Source organism: Nomia melanderi, chromosome 2 (genome assembly GCF_051020985.1).
Source record: "Nomia melanderi isolate GNS246 chromosome 2, iyNomMela1, whole genome shotgun sequence".
Classification (NCBI taxonomy): Eukaryota; Metazoa; Arthropoda; class Insecta; order Hymenoptera; family Halictidae; genus Nomia; species Nomia melanderi.
In genome coordinates this window covers 14,601,337-14,623,482 of record NC_135000.1, presented here as the reverse complement: position 1 = coordinate 14,623,482, position 22,146 = coordinate 14,601,337, and the positions used below count along the sequence as shown (strand labels likewise).

Below are 22,146 nucleotides of genomic sequence, written 5' to 3'. Positions count from 1 at the left end.
ACAGAGGCATCTCTGAGATATGACTAAGAAAATTCATTTAGCAATACGCAAACTGAGTTGTAAATCAATCAAAGTCTCAATAGATGCACTCTTGGAGTTTCTACAGAGAAATTTCAAATTGTCAAGTCAACTGCTCGGTTGTTTCACTATTAAACCTTTGCGGTTTATTTTCAATGTTGTTGGGTGCAAACTTGTATTTATTTTTAGGGAAACACATTAAAGTAATTTACAGCGGTAGAGTTCAACTTTTTATATTTATTTTATTTATTATTATAATAATAATTAAATTTTTATAACTTTTTAAAGTGTGGTACTCTTTAAAGCACCACAAGTAAAATACAACAAGTTTGTATTGTCATCTCCAGCATGACATACGAGTGCAAAGTGCTAATCCCACTTCTACACTTCCATTTTCAAAACTCCGCATAAAAATCCGCAATACAGTGATAACAAAGACATACCTAACAGCAATACACGAATACAACCAGCAAACCCAGAAACACGCGCGATATGGAAAAGTGTATCGAAAAACAGGAGCATGTCCTGGTGAACAGTCCTTGATCCAGAGCCAGTCGTCGCACACCCACGTGCTCCGCGTGGCTCAGCAAGCGGAGGAGATTCGGGTTTCCCGTAGGAAGGAGGAGGAAGCGGAGCCACGGCCGAAGAAGAAGAGGAAGAGAGGAGAGGGCAAAGGCAGCTAATGGTAATGGTAGCAAGTCAGTGTCTCTCGGGCCGTCGTCGAAGCCGGTACATATTCGCCGGATCGTGGTCCACGTGAGAGCTCCGCTTTTTCTGCGACTTCTTCCCGGCCGCGTACACGTTTTACTTGTCTCGATCTCTCGATACCGTAACCTCTCGGGGGTTCGGCTTCGTTCGTCTCATCGACTGGACCCGGTGCGTGGACCTCGGACCGTTCGTTCGTTCGTTTCTCTTTCTTTTCATTTCTCTTCTTTTTTTCTTTATTCTCCTTCCCGATTTCGCGTGACGCGCGCTTCGTTCCCGACCAAGTGGCCTGGTCGATCCACCCGTCGATCGACGTTTCGGGCCCCAATGAATCTTTCATCTCGACCCTCTCGTTAAGGCGTCGACGAGATCTTCCGGCTCGCGAACGACTTTTGCCGTCGCGACGGCCGAACGTGGACACCGCGACACACCGGTGAAAATCGTGGATGGGCTCCGGGGAATGCGCGCAAGAACCCGGTGAGCCTGGAACGAGATTTCGTAGATCCGCGGACTCCTTTCTCGGCGCTCGTAAAAAAACTAGCATAATTTACGACCCGCGACGGCCGAGAACCGTGATCTCGAGTCGGTGGTCCGCGAACGCCGAAAATATCGCGGAGCTTTTAACAGGAGCCAGTGATCGTCGCGACGACGATTGGACTGAATGTTTATGGATTAGTTTTGTGAAGTGATGAGCTAGTGACATTGTTTCTTTGGACCGTCTCGTAAGAATCGATTCGATTCTGTTGTTATTCTATACGCTGGAAGTAATGAACTTGTCAACGTCCGTGCTGCATTCAAGAAATAAATAATTTTTCTTCTTTACAAACTTAGCTACCATAATTTTACTGTGAGACGATGGTCTATTAAGTATACAAAAGGAGTCATTGCTAACTGCGTTGTACTGCAAGCGACGAATGGTAAACGCAAACGTCAATAATAGTGAACGTGAATTCAACATGAGAAAGACGTCATCGGCATTGAATGCGTTAAACGATAATCCTAAAAAAACTATTACACCGTCATTCTCAAGATGACTGGATGCGCAATTGCGTCCGCTACAACTATAAAAAGATCAACTAAGAAGTCTATAACTTACTGAAAGACTCAAACAACAACTAATAATTGCTGCCAAGATTACGTAAAAAGTCAGACTAACTTAATACAGATTTTAATATTCATCGCATCAGCAATTCTACATTCCACCTCGCAGCTCGCAAAACAGGAAAATATTGAACAAAACATCGCTCCAGAAAGATACTACCAACAAATGCTAAAGCCCAACGTCTCTATCAACCAATCAAGCTCAAACTCCCCAAATGCTACATCCTCGCGAGTCCCGCTAGATCCAGCGAGATATCTCACAAGGTCTAACACCTTTAACATGTCAGCGCGATGACAGACGCGCGTAGGAACGAGAGCCGGTCCTTCCGATGAGCATGGGGTAGAAATGCACCTCGGAAGGTCAATCTGGACTCGGGGCGTGTTGGCCCTCGGAGTAGGGGCCGTGTTCCTACTGGGATGGAGGATCGACCTGGATGGCGGCGAGTCGTCTGGCCCGCTCGCTGGCGACTCGATCCCGAGCACGGACAACGTCTACTTCGTGTCTTCCCCTTCACTGCGGGCCCTGGACAGCCGGAAGGGAAAAGATCAGCAGCCGAATGGCGAGCCAATGACAGACAAGACACGAAATCGACGCGTTGACCGGAATGCCAAACTCGACGCTGCCCCAGGGACGAGTTATTCCGACATTCGACTATCGACGTCGAAGCAGGTTAATAGTTTAGAGAATTATCGCGGAGCTGGGCGTGGTATAGGACAGGCTGCAAGTGGTGCAGCTTCTCGCAGCGAGCCGGATAATGAACAGGTATTAAAAATTAAGCAGATGCGTGAAAATGAACTTTTGAACGAAGACAGTCGACTCGGTATTGACTCAGTCCTAAATAAGGAGAGTGTCTACCTCGTGTCTGAATCTTCACTATCAACCCAGAGCAGGAAGGAAGATCACCTACCGAATGATGGGTCAGAAATAGAGGACACGCGGAATCCCGCGAAGAGCGATCATTCGCGACGCGTCGACCGGAGTGTTGAACCCGACGCTATCCCAGGAACGAGTTATTCGGACATTCGGCTTCCCACATCGGAACAGGTTAACATTTTAAAGGATTATCGCGAAGCTGGACGTAGGTTAGGACAGGGAGCAAGTGACCTAGCGTCGCGCGACGAACCGGATGATGAAGAAACTATTACGGTGCTCGAGAGCGGAAGGACGCGTGAAAATGAATTTTTGAATGAGGACGAGGAGACTCGGGGAACGTTGAATGACTCCGCAGCCGGTGAAAGGAGTGACGTGAAACTGAATTTCTCGCGGCGAGTGAATGGGGATTCTATGAATGAAGTCGGGATGAGCCCGGCGAGCGACCGCTCCAGGGATCGCGGTTTTTCGGTTCTTGTGAATGGGGATGAGGACAGGGTCGAGGAAAGCGGAGAAGTCGATGATGCAAGGACAGGATATTTGCATTCTTTAAATAATAATGTGAGGGTAGAGGAAGACGCAGGACACAGTGACAGGACAGATGTGTTTCATTTAGCATCTCGAAGTTTGATTGATCATGACGTCGCGCTGGTGAAGAATGATGAACAACGGTCTAATGAAGAATCTGGTTCAAACAGACACAGTGAACTAGTTAACGAAAATAATCAAAGAAGTTTGAATCTAGGCACTTTCAAGAAGGTTATTAACCAGTTTCAAAATGATGACAACTCTCTATACAAAGTCAAAGTTTCCAAAAAGGAAAAACACGAAGGAAGCTCAAACGAAAAGGAGGACGGGTCGATGCAAAAATTACCTCTCCGGGTGAGGGCAAGGTTCATGCAGCGTCTCACCGGAATGCGAAAGAACCGAGATCTTTTTTTTCGCCGGGACCAAGGACCAATTCGGTCTTCCGCAAAGATGGTGGAAAGAGGAACACGTGGGATTGCGTCCCCTGACAAATCACGCAGCACTGCGATCGCTTCTTTGAATCTTCGCGCAAATCATGAAGATAACAATGAACACCTAACGTCTGGTTCTATAAATCGTGTACGCGAAGTGGGTACGTCGTCGTCGTTGGTGGTTTCCAAGATTCACGGAGGAGTCGAAAGAGATCGATTGAGAGTTTCAACCGCGGCGATGGACGGTAAAAACGAAGTGATGCGAACGGACGGAGGATTTGATTCGCGGAACGCGTCTTCGAGCATTCGAGGGACAAGCGGTGGCACACGTGCGACGGATGCGAAATCGGACAATCAGAAATCGTCCTTATTCCCTTATGGAGGAGGTGACTCGCGGCGCGACGAGGGAATCGGCGTTCGCCGAAAGAGATACACGAATTATTATTCGCCGCAGTCCGTCACCCCCATGGCGTACGTTCACATACAGCCCGCGTATCCGGTGCCAGCGCCTCCACCCGCGAACCGGAAATGCGTACGGTGCATGGTCGTATACAAACCGTGTCCACCACCGTCAAGACCGCCACCGAGGATTGTTCATCCGAATTACAGGTACCAGGACGTTGCTATGAAGTGGCATGGGCTCAAATACGGTGAGTCAACGAAATGTACACTAAATGTACACATAATATAATATACTCCCTCCGTTTGAAAGTATAAACAATTTTAATGAAAATTAAAACTACCGAGCAGTTCAATTGACTTTTTGAAATTCCTTTATAGACACTCAAAGAGTGCATCTACTGAGACTTTGATTGATTTACGATTCAATTTGCGTATTGCTAAATCAATTTCCTTAATCATTTTTCAGAGGAACATCTGTTTTCTTTTTAATAATTGTAAAAAGAAGACATCAGAAATGGGTCATTTCGACCCGTCTGGTATTTTTAGTGTTAATTAGAATGATTTTATATATGAAATAGTTATAAATATCTAGTAGAACAGAAAATAATGCAAAAAGTTTTAATTTAATAAAGACGCGGCTGACTGCACAGTTTCTACATATGATCACATTATGATGTTTGTAATCGTCCCTTACGATGAAGTTTTACCTTATTAATATGCGGAATCTTATACGCTGATTAAGTGTCAGTTGCTTTGATTTGGAACCGCTTTCTTTCAATTCAATAGAATTTTGATAAAAATTCGCCATTTTGTAAGAACAGTGGGTGTCACTTTAATTTGTTTAAAATACGCAGTTTCTTTTCTGTCGATTACCTTTGACACATGCAAAAGTATTTCCGCGCTATTTGATTATTAATTGTCTAGCAGCCATTTATTTAGAAATACAAACAAAAAAGATTAAGATAATATTACTTTCATTAATCCCACATTTTTAAAGAAATGTATACTATATTTCGGGCGGAGGGAGTATATTCTGGCGATTTCAAAATTGTCGCGGACTAGTGCAAATTGAGGCTCGAAAAGTTTAATAGAAATGTAATTTGTTTTTTCCATTTTTTGGTGTTAATACATTTCTTACCATTTAAAAATGTGTTTATTATTTTACGAAGTAAAGGGAGGTGCTAAGATTAGATTTTTGTTGAAGGTAACATAATGTTTGGAAATCACTGATTTGTCTGTTAAAAGCGTGTTCAAGATTAGTAATAGAAGAGTTTTGTTTTTAGTTTCATAATCCAGACATGAGGTAGACCGAAGCAAATCGGATCATTTTCTGTTTGATAAGTAAACATACTTGAACATTCATAATAAGAAATAACAAAAGACTTTTAAATCTTTCTTTCACCTATAAGAAGTGGAAAGTGAGAAATATAATTTGTGACGTAACAAATGTAGACTTATAATCCCATTCGTTTTACCTGGCCCTACATGTTTTATCTTTACGACTGAAATGCAATTGGATTAATAGGTAGTTCAGTAGCTTATAGCACTGATAATTGCTTAGTACTCTCGATATATTCTGTGGACTACTTTAACCGCCTTCGATGCATTTCTTGCGTTAATTGTTTAAGATTTAATATTCGCTTCCTACGAAGTTTCTGCTTCATATAAACCTACGCGTTCTCAATAGAAGTTGCGTCAGATGACTGTGACAGCTACTACAACTGGTTAATGTTGATCTCGTTGCACTATTTTGGATCACTATCCTTTTAATTATTAATCCAACTATACTTTAGTCGTACATATAAAAAATATTAACACTAAGTTTACAAAACGCGTCAATTTGACGCATATTGAATTTTATAAACATTATTTGGTAAATGTTTATGTCGTTTTTGATGGTTGCAATTATGCGAATATATATCCTAATAGCGTATTTTCAAATCTTTAATTTCCAAGATCTAAACGAAGGTATACATTTTTCTAGAAACAATAGAATAAATCCTACAATAAACGTGCGTAAACCTATTTCTGAAGGCTATTGGATTAGGTATACTTCAGAGAAAGTATTATATGTACTATTTTGTGACAAACATATTTTTAAGATTTTCGTGTTTCATATCATTAATTTTTGTAACAAACAAAATATATTTGACTAGAAAGAAAGATATTCTTGAAGAAGTATAATTTTAGAAATCCTTGAAAGAAAAAATCTTTTTATGATTCAACGTTATCTCTGCGTGACAGCCTAATAAACGTAAGGAACTTTTGTTGGACGATATCTGCGATTCTAAAAATACCTGCTTTAAATTTTATTCGAATACAAAAAAAGGAATTTCCTAAGGTGTATGAATAAAGCTAGTTCCACGCGATGTAGAGGATGTTTTATGTTTTAATTTAGAAGAAAAATGTAAGTTTGAACTGCAACTTTTGAAAAAAATATAATTGATTTATAAAAGAACGTTTATAAAGAAAGGTATAGAAATTAATGTGCAAAATTTCATTCCTTCTAGTTAATTTTTATCATGAAGTGCAATGTGCATCGGTTTAAGGAATGTAGTTTCAGAAAACAGAGTTCAAGATTTCAGATACTATTAGTTAATTTTACTGTATTACAACTACAAAAGGTAATTAATGAAAATAATGAACAACACGTTTATTACAATATTTCATTTTTAAGAACAATTCCATTCCCATTGTTTTTCGTTAATTCTCGTTTCTTCAAAACAAAGCAGCTATTAATGACTACGAACAATACTATGCAAACAATAAACTCCTAATTCCTGAAATAAAAAGATTTTTAAATGTATAAATTCAAACACATTTGTTTTATCATTTAATAATTCATTGAAGTGCGAATATATTTCATTAATTCACATCGAAGTGTTTAATTCATTCATTATATTTCGTAGCCAATAACGTCAGACAAAATCCGCTTATAAGCATTTCACATACAAAAACAAATCCAGATTCAACTTTGTCATTTAGTCTAACAGCAATTTTCCAATTACATATAATTGGAAATTAATGTAAGATTTTTATGATATTACATTCGAATTATATATAATTGTATATTTATATAATACCCTGGCCATGTTAGGAAAATTACATGTATCGTATTACTCAAGAAACTTTGTAAACAGGATTTGATTACGGTTTTTCTGTGTTCAATGGGTTTGCGAAATCCGTTGAGCGTATAAAACACCGCTAAAGTATCCTTTAACGCTGATTGCAATTTATAGCCGAGCGGTTTATTCCTAGAAAAAGCACGTCGACGTAACATCGCTCGGTTAATGAGCCGCATCCGAGGCTCCTCAACTTCTCCGTGGAGGTCGTAGGTCGAATCTTCGATCGACCTAACGCGACACGGCATAAAGTTCAACCGTCGAACAAAACTTCTTGTTTATCTACCTATCATCAAGTCTGTGATAGATGCACCATTTTTACTTCAACCTTCTAGAAAGACGTATAATTACAAAATAATAGAAGCATGCGATAAAAATCTGTAAAATATCGTGTATAAACAGTATTTCCTGTAATCAGTGACGATCATGATGCGTTAATGCGATCTCTAAAAATCAATGATATCATAGGAGAACGGGTTTGAACGCAACAGTCCTTATCCTGTTTAATCGTAATGGCTACTGTCATTTTCTATGTAATAATCTCGAGTTTCTCTCAATCAACCTCTCAATTATACTTTTCTATATATATTTCATTTACGAAATCATCTAACGTGAAATAGAATTTTGAAGATAGGAAACTCGGAAGAAAATAAGTATATAATTAGTGGACAATAATTGTGTACCCTATAATACCGAAAAGATTGTAAAAGAAACAATATTTAACAAGTATTATACGTGACATAATCAACACAGAATTCCACGAAATTTTGTATCAAAATATCGGATGTAATTTTGAAATCAAGTGTTTATTTGTGACAAAGATTTTCCTGTGATAAGTTTGTATGTATTTCAAATGCAAATTTTTATTGACTAGATTAGAAGATTTGTTGTTATAAAGAAATATTAATAACAACAATAATATTAAATCTAAACATAAGAAGCTCAATTTAATATATAATATGTTAAAACTAGCAATAGCACGGACACCTTCCTTTTAGAAGTTATAAATTTCATTTACTATTTAATTTTCATCCTTTACTCAGTGTAACAAATAATCAGTATACATAGAATATTTATTAGTAAGAAATATTAATATTATATCAACATCTAATAATACATCTATATACTAAGTATATCATCGAAATGCAAGTAATATAATCATTATAATATAAATAACTAATTTAACGCAATAATTTAATGAAATCAAAAATACACGAACATATAATAGTGTAATAATTTTCGTCCACAAATGTGATGAAACATAATTATTAGAAATACTGAAATTCATTGAAGTCATTAATATTTATTAATTATATTCAATGGAAAAATACGCTGATAACAAGCATTCAAGGTGAAGTAGATAAATCAGCGTATCGACGAGGCGAATCGTTCAAGCTGAAGTGGAAAGAACGTTTCCGTGCAAGACATTTGCGTAGGCACGCGAAACGAGTCATTGAAAAACAACGGAGAAACTAAAAATATCGACATATCAACGATGCCCTGGCGAAAGTTCGTGACGCAATGATTTTTATTTCGAATAGGAATGGGATTAAGAGAATCGCGAGCAGTTTCGAAAGTTTCCGAATAATTCAATAAATACATTACATGGCCTGGAATGTAATATTGAAATGAAAAAATTAAAGATAACAATTCTATTATTCTAAACAGTTAATTAATTATTCTATATTAATATCGTACAATTATTAATTTACTTCAGCATAGAGGTTGGTCCACTGAATCAAACTATTATCTCAAAGTAATAGGATATATAAAAAGTAAAGAAAAAAGAAATATATATATATATATATATTTTTAATTCAAATAAAATAAAATATTTACAATTCACTACTTACATTACGCAACAAAACAAATTCATAATTGATATTTTGAAATTCAAGATCAGCCAAACTATCTCTAAACAAAATTATGTATTTTTAAATCATAATTGACACATTCTCAAATTTTTTATGGAACTGGAGTATTTAGATACTTGTATCGAATACTGATGAATTAATTTAAAAAAATATATTATCTTCAACACTGCTTGTCGACGTGTAAACGTCTAAATGCATTCATTTACGTATGCACTCACTTACAGTGAAATACAATAGTTCAAGCGGTCGTTTCTTCAATAAAGTGATTATTAATATTTCTTTAATGAGTCTCATCCGCCGATGTATATTGATTTTAGGCGGTGTTTAGTAAAATGATTTCCCTGTGTCTTTAAAAACCTACAGCGTCGCGGTTATTAAAAATATTTTTACGCCGCGTCATTACTCGTTCAGTTTTTTGGTCGTGCATGAACACCACGAAGAATTCCCATTAATTACGTCACGCATGCAGTTAATGACCAGTATCAATCACAAGAACGTATAGCATAATCGGGTCGAACGCGATCGTCCGTGATCGTGCGTGAAAATACTCGTCCGGAGGAGCCCTAACGTAAATCTTGTTCCTCGTAGCGAGACTTTTAATTGGTGGCAACCCTATCAGACTATATTCATTAAATTTCCTATTTGGACAAATTTAAAAATAGATGGCGAAAGTATCAGCGATTGCTATCGTGATTTTTGTACCGATCGTATACACGTGTACAGGTGTTTTCTGGGAAATAACGAGAATCACTTTTGTTTGTTGGTCCGTTGAACGATATTTTAGAACAAACATTAACGCTACAATTATTTAGAGTTTAATAATATTAACTTAATATTAATATGTAATCTCTATAAAAATTGCAATAATAGATTTTTTCGACTTTTTTGTACATGGATTATAGTATTCAAGTGAAATTATTTATTTTTTAAATTACTTTAGGTATTTAACAGTTTTGAGGTATCAATAATTGCGAAATAAGAAAGCTGAGACCCATTTTAATGAGTGCGGTAGTCTACATTAATAATTATGTATTTTGTTTCTAATTAATTTGACATTCATACTTTTATAGACGAATGTTTATTATAATTTAAATTGCAGACATTAATACGAACAGATATTTTACATTCTCCTAGTGATTATATAAAAATCTTTATTCTCTGTTAAGAGTATAAGCTGTTACAAAACAAGAAAAATATGTATTACTTTATAATTTGATAACGTAGTAAACACATTAAGCATTTCTTAAATACTTTCTTCACTTTTAATATTTAGATAATCTGATTAAATAGTCCATAACTGATCTGTTATTTGTAAACCTTCTTAGCATACGAATTGTGCAATGCAAGTACTGAATTTACTTAATAGTAAATTTCTAAAATTGTACGTGAGATATTCAAGTAATAGTTGAATTAAATCGGTCATGGTATAATAGTTCAGTATGTAAAAAAAGGTTCTACTCAGATGATAAAGATATTATATAACATTTTTATGAAAATTGAGATATTATAATCAGTGAAAGTGATGCGAGGCAATCTTCCATAAAACCCTCATCTCAGTTTGTTTGATCACAGAGCAAAACAATGCGGAGAGAACGAAGATCGCGTGTTATATAAGATACACGTATCGCATAATAACTTTAAACACAATTTACCGGCAATTTCGTATCTGTAACGTAACACCTTTATCCTCTGAACCTGTCAATTACTGAAATACAACACTGCTTGTAAAGCAGAACCATGCTTGGCAAAACAAATAACTGCAATGGATGAAAACGGTATTCGCATGCTAAGCTTTTTCGTAAAAACTTTATGTAAAGAAGTGGCATATTGATATAACATAAATTTTTCAATAACATAAGATAATACAATGTACATTAATGCTAAGTTTTAATATTATTGAAATTATAAAGACTTTTCTTATAATAGTAAAATAAACTGATTTATTTCTGCAAATAGAAAAATGAAAGTCACGTAGAATATCAAAAAGTATACTTTTCTAACTTTTATAAGAAATTTTAAACAATTTAGTTGAAGTTATCAGTTAATTTTAGCAATAGAAAAGAATTTTCTTGTCTAATTAGATGCTGCAACAATGAAATGGAAGTACTTACAAGCTATGTTGAAGAACATGTAATGCCTATAGTGTTTGAAGAATGTAATTGAAATGTTCGAATCAATAAACAATTAAAGTAAATATTTAATCGTCAAAGCAATTAATTGTATAGAGTAGTGAAATATTATTATTATTCATTGATAATTAGTATGAATTATTTCATAATTATTTCATAATTCATACTAATTTCATTATTTCATAAATAAATTATAATTGAAAGATAAATATATGTTATAATTAAAAAGGAAATACATTTTCTGTTAAAAGCCAATACATCGTTCAAGAGAAAAACTTCCATTTTTTGTAAACAACTTTTATTAGAGAATTCTTGTACATGATGAAAGAACATTGACATATGTATGTGCATTAGTCAAATATAAAGATACATATAATTTTTAATTTGTGACGTTACTAATGAATTATAATTAAAAAATAAAATAAAATCGTACGTTGTTTTTGTTGCCTTAATTGTAAGTCACGCAGAGAAGGCGCTTCTATCATCCTGGATGGACTTGCGATGCGAATTGCGTGAGAAAATTCGTAATTGCGTGGCCTGCAGTGTCAAAGGTGGTCATCCGCGTGCATAGACCCTCAAGGAAGAGTTTATAACGTGCTCTTCATTAGCGCGCACTGCGCACATTCTGTATTAACATTCTGATCGGCGACAATGTAGCATGTCCATGCGCGGATACATTAATGGCCGGCTAGTGTTTATAGTCTTACGCAGTTTGATTATTGATGGCGACGAGTGATGTATCGCTGAATGTTAATGCAAGGATTGACAACGAACGAGTTTCCTTACAATAGACTATCATCTCAGAGAACGGTTTTTTTTTCTTCATTTAACACGCCCAGTTCCGTATTTACCACATATGGTACACGCTAATTTTGATGAAAAAATTTATATTAATAATTTATATTAAACCTTTGCACTCCAAACTTGTTCCCTATAGGATTACCAGCAACTCTAAAGTACTTTTAAAGAAAACATAAAATAAAGTCACATGTATTTAAATTGAAAATAAATTTTTTATTTGAATGCGTTAAATATTTTTATTTTAAAAGCATAATATTTAAACCTTAAGCTCTATAATTCTGTTTGATGTAATATTTTGAAAGCACTCACCAAGGTGCATTCCAGGCTTTTCTTAAGTGTCACAAAAATATGTTGTTTGATGTTTCTTGCCTTTTTTGTTCTGTCAGAGCAAACTTTGCTATCTTTGGTCCTGCCTGGTAGCATAACATAAAGCCTTTTATTTAAGCGAACACTTAACTCTTTGTTAATGGATGTCGAAAATCTACGGTTTTTTTTTAAATCTCCTATTATTTGACTTTGAGTTTTAATTCAATGTTTAAATAGAATTGCATACTTGTAAAGTTACTGTTAAAGGATTTCTATTTTGATTTCAAAATTACGCGATTCTGTTGAAATGTACGCATTATCTTAATTGAATTCCGTTCTGAGGTTTACCATCTTGGAAACTTCAAATTAGGTTCTCGTGATGTTAATATCAGTTTATGAATTTTCTCTTTTCGCGGTAGCGTAACCGCAGCTTTGTTGGTTACGCACTCAAATATCCTTGAGAATATTATTTCCCTAAATTCCACGATGAAATATCACAAATTAGTGAATTGAAAAGAGACTTGCTCCTTGGTTTATATTATCCGTAAAATAAATAAATATAATAAAACGAAAAAGTATATTCATAAACGAATTCTAATATAATGCTAGTTGAGGATAATAAATTTAAATTGTTACATAGACTAATATAATTGTTATATAGACTAATATATACTTCTGATATAGCAAGTTTTCATAATCTTTTGTCTTAAAAATTGAGCACATTTCTTATTTAATTCAGAATGATATTCATTCAATATGAAACAATTAGTAAGTACGTGTATAACACATTTGGGTAACACGACAGAAAATGTATTATAAAAAATTGAAGAAGAAAATATTACATTGTTTAGAGTATTTGTATTTACAGTCTCCAAAAGAGTTTGAGAATTGTTGCTTCGTTGAAACCTTTTCTTTCATTCCTTGATAGAGCACTGATACCTTTTATCTTTTAGGGCGTTCATATGGTTGGTTATAGCTGAGTATGAAATTCTTATCACACTACGATGGCCGTAAATATGTTCCAACTTCAAAGAAATCTGTAACACGAATTATACCTCTTATTCTTCAGACTTAAACTTTCCACATTCCTCTGTATTTACGATAACTGAAAAATATATTATTTACACAAGATTTGAAGTATTTCGAATGCTCTAAGATCTTGAAAATTTCAATATTGCATTAAAGAATCGTAGAAACATTCAGATTGATGTTCTGCTTTTTATTGGCTATCTGGATCGTGTATTAGAAAAGTGATGGAAGTTCACCTTTGAAGAGAATTGTGGAACGAATTATTTAGATGTGTCATAATGTTTATTTTTTTTTCAATTCATTTCAATTTTTATTTCTATACATTTTATGACCCAAACAATTTGTTGGTATGATTAATTCTTTTAAATTAAATAATCATAAGTTAATTATATTTTAATTCATACAAGTATGAATAAACTCAATAAAGTTTATATTATATAGAAATATATACACAATAATATACATCATTCACACACGCGCTCGCACACACAATTTATATATGGAAAACCACTTCCACATATGCGTGAAGCGTTAGATACGTACTGAAAGTCATTATGTTATTTTATAAAAAACTAATATACGATTCCACTTGCAAAGATCATCAGGTAGTTCATGGTCTATTTTGTGAAGAAGGATCTCTTAATAGCATATGACAAGAAAAGCTATAAATGTACAACTATTAGTCATAAAGTCGTTTGAAGAACTTAAAACTAGTTTTTCTCAAAATATAGTTTTACTACCATATTAGGTTCTCTTGTTCTAAATACATATCAATACGGTTAAAATTACAATCAGTTCAGCACGATACAATTATTATATTTCTTAGAAAGTTAAAGCCAAAGAAAATAATGGCAATCGTGTTATTTGTCTTTATTTGTTTATAGTCTCAACAAACTTTTTTTAAAAACGATTCTAGTGTCAATCACGTGTATAACGAATGTATTATTATTTTGTTAATTCCAGATCAACGATCTACTCAACAGATATTGACTTTTACATTATAGATCCCTACATATAAACACACCTACATATTAAAAAATAAGTTAGCTTGCAAATACAAACGTAACCGACTTCGAAAAATTCACTTAACTCCTTACAACAATGAAGCAAACTTTACAATAACAATCCTCAAAATTTTTCCAGTACTTCAATTACATCGAAACTCTACGAACAAACTAAACTATCTACCATCGACCTTCAGAAACTGGTCTGCAAGAATCGCGATTTACATAAACATCGACAGACTAGTTGCAACTCGTTACAAACAAGTTCATTAAAACAGAAAACTGTCACGAATAATTATGCGGATTGCGTGACTAATGGAATACAATTGAAGACATGAAATCCGAAGCAGCACAAGCCCAGTAACTAATATTCCAAGACAATCTTTCTTATATACCTGCATTAATTTAATATCAAACTTAATTATTTATATTTGAAAAACTATGCACTTGAGCTATTTTGGAAATTATTAAAGAAAGTATTATATTACTAATCTATTTAGTAAAAATTATTATTGAAATGAACAAATTATATTTTATAAATAGAAATATTTGTTCGCTACCCCACATTTCACTATAATTTTAGCGTAATTTCACTATTATAAGCTCTTCGTTTAAATTGTAACGACTGCATAATTAATTTATTCCTTGCTGCATTTACAGTTATCATTTTTCTTTTATAATCAATAATTTTATATGTAGGTTTGAAATTTACGTCAGTCTACACAGTATCATGCCGATGAGTTCCAAAACCACACATGTTAAGGACTCGTGTCATTTCGAATGTCATTGTTCTTAAAAACCATCTAAAGAGTTCAATTTTTACATTGTTTGAAATATCATTAGATGGATTTGGTAAGGTAAACTATCGAAAAATTTGCATTTTTTTCTAGGGGTAGTTTCACTCCTTCAAAGGAAGGAGGCACGAAAAGAGTACAATGTATTAGGCTTGACTTACTCTGCTTACACACAAACTTCCATAACTTTTTGAAATCCGAGTTCGATAACTTTCCCTGCGAGTACGCTAAAAGCAGCTACGTGAATAACTCGTATAATGTCAAAAAGTGGACTTACACTGTTTTAGAACTGAGTCCTTCAGGAGCCAATACGGTTAAGTCAATTTTTTCATGTTTTCTGAGTTTTGTAAATTGTAATGGAATAAATACTATTTTTTTACTTATTAAAGATTTACTCAGTTCATCGTTTTTTCTCCTTTTTATAGCTTCTGAGCGTGTTGCATAATAATTTCAGAAATTATTACATTACTTTTCTCAATTTTTGTTTTCTCGACTTAACCGTATTGGCTTCTGGTCAACTCAATTCCGCACTCTGTCACTCAACGAAAAATCAAATAAACTTCTAATACGAAGTCACTTGTTTCTGTCACGGTCCAGTAGAAAACGTTTCAATCCGTTTGCGCGACGTATTTTTCCCAAAGGCAGAGCCCGGGTCGTCAAACCGCGCGAACACCCACGATAAAAGTAATTTACAGCGATATTACAACTGCCCCGTCCCGCCGCCGCCGCAGCCGACGCTATTTACTCTTATTTCACGCCGTAACTCATCGCCGGTTTACTCAAACGTGCACGCACACATCAAAGGTGTACCTACTACGGACGGGTGGGCCCGTCTTCTCTTATTTCCTTCCTAGCCGCGTTTCTCGCGCGCGAGATCCTTGCTCGCGGTATTTCATCGCTTCCTCTCCTGTAACCTTTTCAGCGAGACGCGACGGGCCGCCCCGTGCAACAGGTACAACGGGACTCTTGTGAAAATGTGATTTACGGCTTGATTAACCAGTCGAGCGGCGGCACCGGTGTGCCTCGTGCGTGCTTTCTCTTCGCGCGCCGGGACACGCAGATTTGTCAGGAGTCTTGGATACATATTCTGCAGAACTCGCCGAGATACATATCCGCTTCCGCCATGTTGTGGAAGTTGCCGAATATTTAACCGTTTGCATCTTTGCTCTGAATCTGAAGCTTACTTTAGAAATCAGGGATGTTCAACTGAAAGTCTTATAATATATCGCGTTCATTATAATTATAAGTTAATTACATTTTAATCATCTTGGAAAAAATTATCATATGAAAAACTATATGTCATCTGTATACATGGAAAACCGCTATCAAATATGCGTAAGACGTTAGATACCTACTGAAAATCATTATGCCATTTTATGACAAACTCATATACGATTCCACTCACAAAGAACATCAAGTAATACGTGGTCTATTTTGTGAAGACTGTGATAATACTCAAACTATCTATTAATTCATGCTAACAGAGGTACAGTGAAATATAGTATATTATATCGTAAATACGCACTCGGTCTCCGAATTGTCTGAACTACGCCATAGCTTCAATGCTGAAGTAACCATAGCTAAAGGGTTAACAATGCCTTGAAGTCAAGTAAATCTAATAGTATAACAAGTTTAGCGCCTGCGAGATACTGTTCAAGTTGTATTCCGACTTTCAATGATACCTCGAAGGCACAATTCGAGTGCATATAATACACATAAATGTACGTAAGTGACATAAATTGTATAAAAACCTACAACTCAAGAAAATAACCAATGCTAAACAATTAATTTCCTAATAATACAGTATATCTATAAATATGTTTCAATCGCTCATTATACCGTGTGTACTGATCAATAATGACTTTACTTAATCACTTACCACAAAAATTATTTTAAATTTTTATAATTTAAAAATAGAAACAGTAAAATGGATAATTTTGAGTATGGCGTTTGACTAATGTTAAATCTATTAACTTGAAAGGGACGTACTTTTACAGAAATACATGTCCAGGAAAATACAATATACCATCCAGATAATAGTAAATGAACTCAAGTAACCTAATATTTTATTGATTTTTAATTTACTATCAATGCAAGATGTTTCGTTTACAAATAAATGCGTAATAAAACAGATCTATTTTTGATAATATTATCACTACTGATAATCTGAATAAACACTCGAAGAATTAATATTTTCACTCAACACGTCTTGTAATAGAATTTTTAACTGAATTTATTTGGAGCAGTCGACCAAGATTTATTCTATTCTATTCTTTATTTTATTTTATTTGTCAAAACAAAAAAATGTTGAACTCATTTTTTTAATTTAAATTTTTACTTCCGAAATAATTGCTTTCGAACATGTTTTACCGGTAGTTCTATCTACGAAAAAATAGTTTAAACCTCGTATTCTATATTATCGATTTATTTTTCCATATGGAATCACCGGTTACAGGACACCTTGTACATTATTTAACGATATTTTCTTTGCTTTACACGATCATATCATCGGATCTTTAATGTTACATGAAGATTCCGATTAAACGCTTCAAAGAAGATGGCACCTCAAGCAAAAAAAGAATAACGTTGCAGACACTTGTTGCTCTTCAGGTTCAATCAAGGTTTAAACGCTACCAAAGCCGCTGCAAATATTCAGCGGTCTATGGATAAGATTCCATTAGCGATTCAATGGCCCGAAAGTGGTTCACGGATTCCAAATAGGGCAATTTTAATCTTGATGATACTAATTTTTCAATATAAAATCAAAAACCTAATAACACTATCTTGTAAAACGAGGAAACAGCTATCGAATAAGAAATTGCATTTATCCTTTTGCACTTGGAATGCCGTTTATACTGGCACGAATATTTTCGTATTTCTCGTTATACGCAATTATGTGAATGCAACTGCAAATGTATTCATTTCTGAAAGAGTGGTTCTTAACGAGCATTCTTCGAAACTTGTTACAAGTGCTACGAATATTATGTTGCTTTCCTTATTATATAATGGAATCTACATTCAAGTTTTTAAAAGAAATAATATATTCATGCACGCCAATATATTTCTTTTGCGAATTTTACGATTATAATGAATTCAGTACTCCACGAATTCATTCTGTATCAAAAGTATTCTGGCTTTGAAGAAGTTAACAATCATTATTCTAGAAACTTCGATTATAATGGCAATTATCAATATATATTGTCTAGCAAGTCCAAAATGTTCCTCCTAAACTATTATTTCAAATGTTTCACAATATTATGAAACGTTATTAAAAAATTGAAGCGTTACAAAATGTAAACTTTCATTAAGAAAATAATAAAAACTGAAATAAAGAATAATCAAATTAATAAAGAAATAATGAAATCTAATATTACCTTTATAAAAAGAAATGTAAAGTAAAATATAATTTTATTTACATGTCGCGTCTTACGTATGTATGCCTCACATACATGTACCGATTACCACCAAGCGAATATCGCGAGTGGATGCTTCTCCTTTCCCTTATGCATCTTTAGCTTTTAAGTAATCAGCATATAAAATTATATATGTCCCATTTAAAAAATGGAAAAAATGATACAAAATTAAAAAATTATAAATTAAGCATTTGTAATGCAGAAGTCAAAAGTTCAAAAGTTATAAATCAGCATCATTTTAATAGGCTTTGAATTGTTAAGGTTTAATATTATACTATCATTATATTATCTTATAAATATTAATTATTATTGTATAATTAATATTATACGTTTAATTGTTAATAATTTATTTATTCAAATAACGGGAATCAAAATATAGCTCAAAGTTTCATATTTAATATTTCGGTGCATAATTCAGTTTTTCAGCAAAGACTTTAACTCAACAAATTCTCGTCCGCAAAGGGTTAAATTCCAATTGATAGGCTTGAGGTACTTAAAGTGTTAAGGGTTAAGAAGGAGCAAGGAGCGCGCGGCGTTCACGAAAGTTCGTGCAATAAGGGAAAAGGGAGGAGTAGGAGGAGGAGGAGGAGGAAGAGGAGCAACCGAGGTGCTCGGAGATTCTCCAGGGACTCGCCTCGTTTTCCTTGCAAGCGTGCCGATGCATACAATGCATTGCGCGAGGCGTTGCAACGATGCAATGCGCCCGCGGCGGTGCAACGCAACTCCGTCGCGGCCGCTTTGAACCGCTCGACGAGAACAGCGTGTAGGTATATATCTCGTGGTATCTCCGGCAGTCGTGTCCGGCCAAACACGAGAAGGCGAATTTCCTTCCGCTGTTTCGTTCTTCCCTTCGCCGACCTCTCCTTCTTCCACTGTCCAACAATTCGGTGCCGCGATTCCAAGGTATGCGCGGCGGAGTGCATACAAATAGGGGAAATTGTTGTAGATTTCGCTCAAATGGTACAAAATGTTAAACATTTTAATAGATTTACAGCGGGAAATTTTTATTAAAACTTTCCTATGAAACCGGGTATTTTAACACCAGAACTACTGAGCAGTCAAACTGACATTTCTTAATGTTTCTATAGGAACTCTAAGAATGCAGCTATTGAGGTTTTAACCAATTAATTGCATTCGACGAGTGTACACTTTATTATTTGATTTATTGCACGCACTATGAGAGATTTTTCAAACTAAATTCCACAGTTAATGGTTAATTGACTTATGATTCGGCTTGCTTATTACTAAATCAATATCTTTAGTAGTTTTAAGAGAAGCATCGGTTATCTTTTTAATAATTGAGGAAGAAGAATTTAGGAATGTGTCAATTTGACCCATTTGATAGTTTTAGTGTTAATGATATAACAATGTTTCAATGTCAATATATTCAACCAATACTTGTTGCGCCAGAAATTACTTCAATATTCGGGCAGTTCTTATTATTGATTACTGTGTCTATGAATATCAATATTTTTTAACAAATTTTTAAATTAGAAATATATGCCCGTTAACACTTTATCCGCTGCAAGCCTATTAATTGATTTTTTAATTACCAATGCTTAACAATCTATTAATATTACTCTATTTTAAAACACAAGAAATCAAAACGACATAACAGGATTCCTTTACACTTTAATTTTCAAGTTACAGATCTTTGCAAATAAAGACATACACACCTACGCCTTGGTGAAAACTATATTATCAATTATATAGTAAGTGGTTGCCTCGATCAGGAGCAGTAGATAAAGTGTTAACACATACGCATCGAGCAATTTTTACTGAAACTTTCTTATGAAACTTGGTATTATAATGATGTTAAAATGTTTGGGCACATGTGTATTAAAACTGCGATAATAATTTTTGTAATTAATATGTAATATATAATCTAGTATCTTAACACATTCGCATCGGGAAACGAGAATTCTTATCTATTTTTTGACAATGAGAATTCTCGTTTCCCGATGCAAACGTGTTAAAATTATTGTGTTAGGAAGGGTAAGATTTCTAAATATATCTGTACCTCTATTCATGCAAGTCTAGTAAAATAAATGTATGTATTCAGATACTAAGTAATATAAAATTTAAATATTTTAATATTTTAATATTTCATACATTTATGTAGTAGGTAATATAAAATTTAAATATTCCAATATATTGTGTATGTAAGTACTAGGTAACACAACATTTAAATACTTCAATAATTTATATATTTAAATAGTAACACGAAATAAAGACTGAAAAATCGAACTTCCTCGTATCCAATTAATCGTTTTGACTCACTCGACGCACCAATACAAATTATTTGTTTAGAAATCTAATAAAAGAATCGCACCCATATAAAACTGACGCAACAATCAAAGCGTTAATTCTAATTATATTACTAATGTAAAGCCTTTATTGCATTTGCAGTCACAAACAAATCCAAAAAAAAAACATTATTACATAATTCCTGTAACTTAAAACATCTCTAATCTCCCTATTACGATAACCAAACATGTAAACATTATCATAAAAAAATACCAAGACCACTTTCCTTAATTCAACATACAAAAATCAACATAATCAAAATACATGGCTATAAATTTTCCATCGACCCAAAAATACAAATAAAGTTTTACAAACGAAAGTTACACTTCGTATAGCCACACATGTCCCGCAGTCCCATAAGATTTTATCGAATCCAGATCCACTTTTCGCGAAATATGACCAAGACCTGGAATTTTAACCAAAACCTCAGCCAACGTTTATCCTTCCTCTTATTACACAAGTACCACTCATAACGCCGACTATTATCAGAATGGTACTCAGAGTGCCGACATTTCTAATTATGTAAATCAGGTTCTATTAAACGAGAGAAGTTGTGTCTCCCCCTCATCCTCCAGCCCGGTGTCCCGTTTCCCCTGTTATCTCATTCGCCGGGCGTTACGTTCTGTTTCGTTCGAGAAAGAATGAATGGAGGCACGCGTGCTATTTCGTATCTGGAGCCGAGATCGTGCCGCGAATTTCGCCGCTAATAACGTTACTTAAATTCCCTGTAGGAGCCGGGACACGTCTTAATATATCTTAATCGCCTTGTTTATTCTCCCATCGTCCCGCGCGCAACGCGCCGGGTCCACGTAATACAATGGTCGTGATCGGAGACCGAGAGGAAACACTAGAACTCGCTAACGGTACCGGCATACCTGTAAATCTATTTTTCATTTCGTTACCGTAAGGGATTGATATTTTATCATTATGCTGTACGTTTTTCGCGTGCACTCTTGTTCTTGTTATCGAGCGATTCAAGCGATTCATTGCTGTGTTTCTCCGTTGTGTTTTTTCTTTTGGTTTCACTTACGTTGGAGCTGAATGCTTTGCTGAGTAGACGAAGAGGAATTTAATTTAGTTATTTATTTATTTAGTTATTTAGTTATTTAGTTATTTAGTTATTTAGTTATTTAGTTATTTAGTTATTTAGTTATTTAGTTATTTAGTTATTTAGTTATTTAGTTATTTAGTTATTTAGTTATTTAGTTATTTAGTTATTTAGTTATTTAGTTATTTAGTTATTTAGTTATTTAGTTATTTAGTTATTTAGTTATTTAGTTATTTAGTTATTTAGTTATTTAGTTATTTAGT

At 34.3% G+C, this 22,146-nt stretch overlaps 2 protein-coding genes and 1 long non-coding RNA gene across 4 annotated transcripts in view; 2 read left to right on the top strand and 1 right to left on the bottom strand.

Annotated features, from left to right (window-relative positions):
• The window catches only part of wb (wing blister), a 199,751-nt gene that overhangs the window by 106,058 nt on the left and 71,547 nt on the right, over nucleotides 1-22,146 (top strand). The window lies entirely within an intron of this gene.
• The window catches only part of LOC143174218 (uncharacterized), a 69,853-nt gene continuing 48,439 nt past the window's right edge, over nucleotides 733-22,146 (top strand). The window contains exons 1-2 of one of the 2 annotated variants that reach the window (XM_076364558.1): nucleotides 733-4,304; nucleotides 18,947-19,086. In XM_076364558.1, coding sequence (XP_076220673.1) covers nucleotides 2,171-4,304; nucleotides 18,947-18,966 — 2,154 coding nt within the window. In that variant the 5' untranslated portion in view covers nucleotides 733-2,170 and the 3' untranslated portion in view covers nucleotides 18,967-19,086. Of the gene's footprint in view, nucleotides 4,305-18,946; nucleotides 19,087-22,146 lie in introns of those variants that run through there. The other variant, XM_076364560.1, reaches the window with a different exon arrangement.
• The window catches only part of LOC143174219 (uncharacterized), a 38,305-nt gene continuing 29,294 nt past the window's right edge, over nucleotides 13,136-22,146 (bottom strand). Inside the window, exon 3 of the long non-coding RNA XR_012997997.1 lies at nucleotides 13,136-13,325. This is a non-coding gene — a long non-coding RNA (uncharacterized LOC143174219). The remainder of the gene's footprint in view (nucleotides 13,326-22,146) is intronic.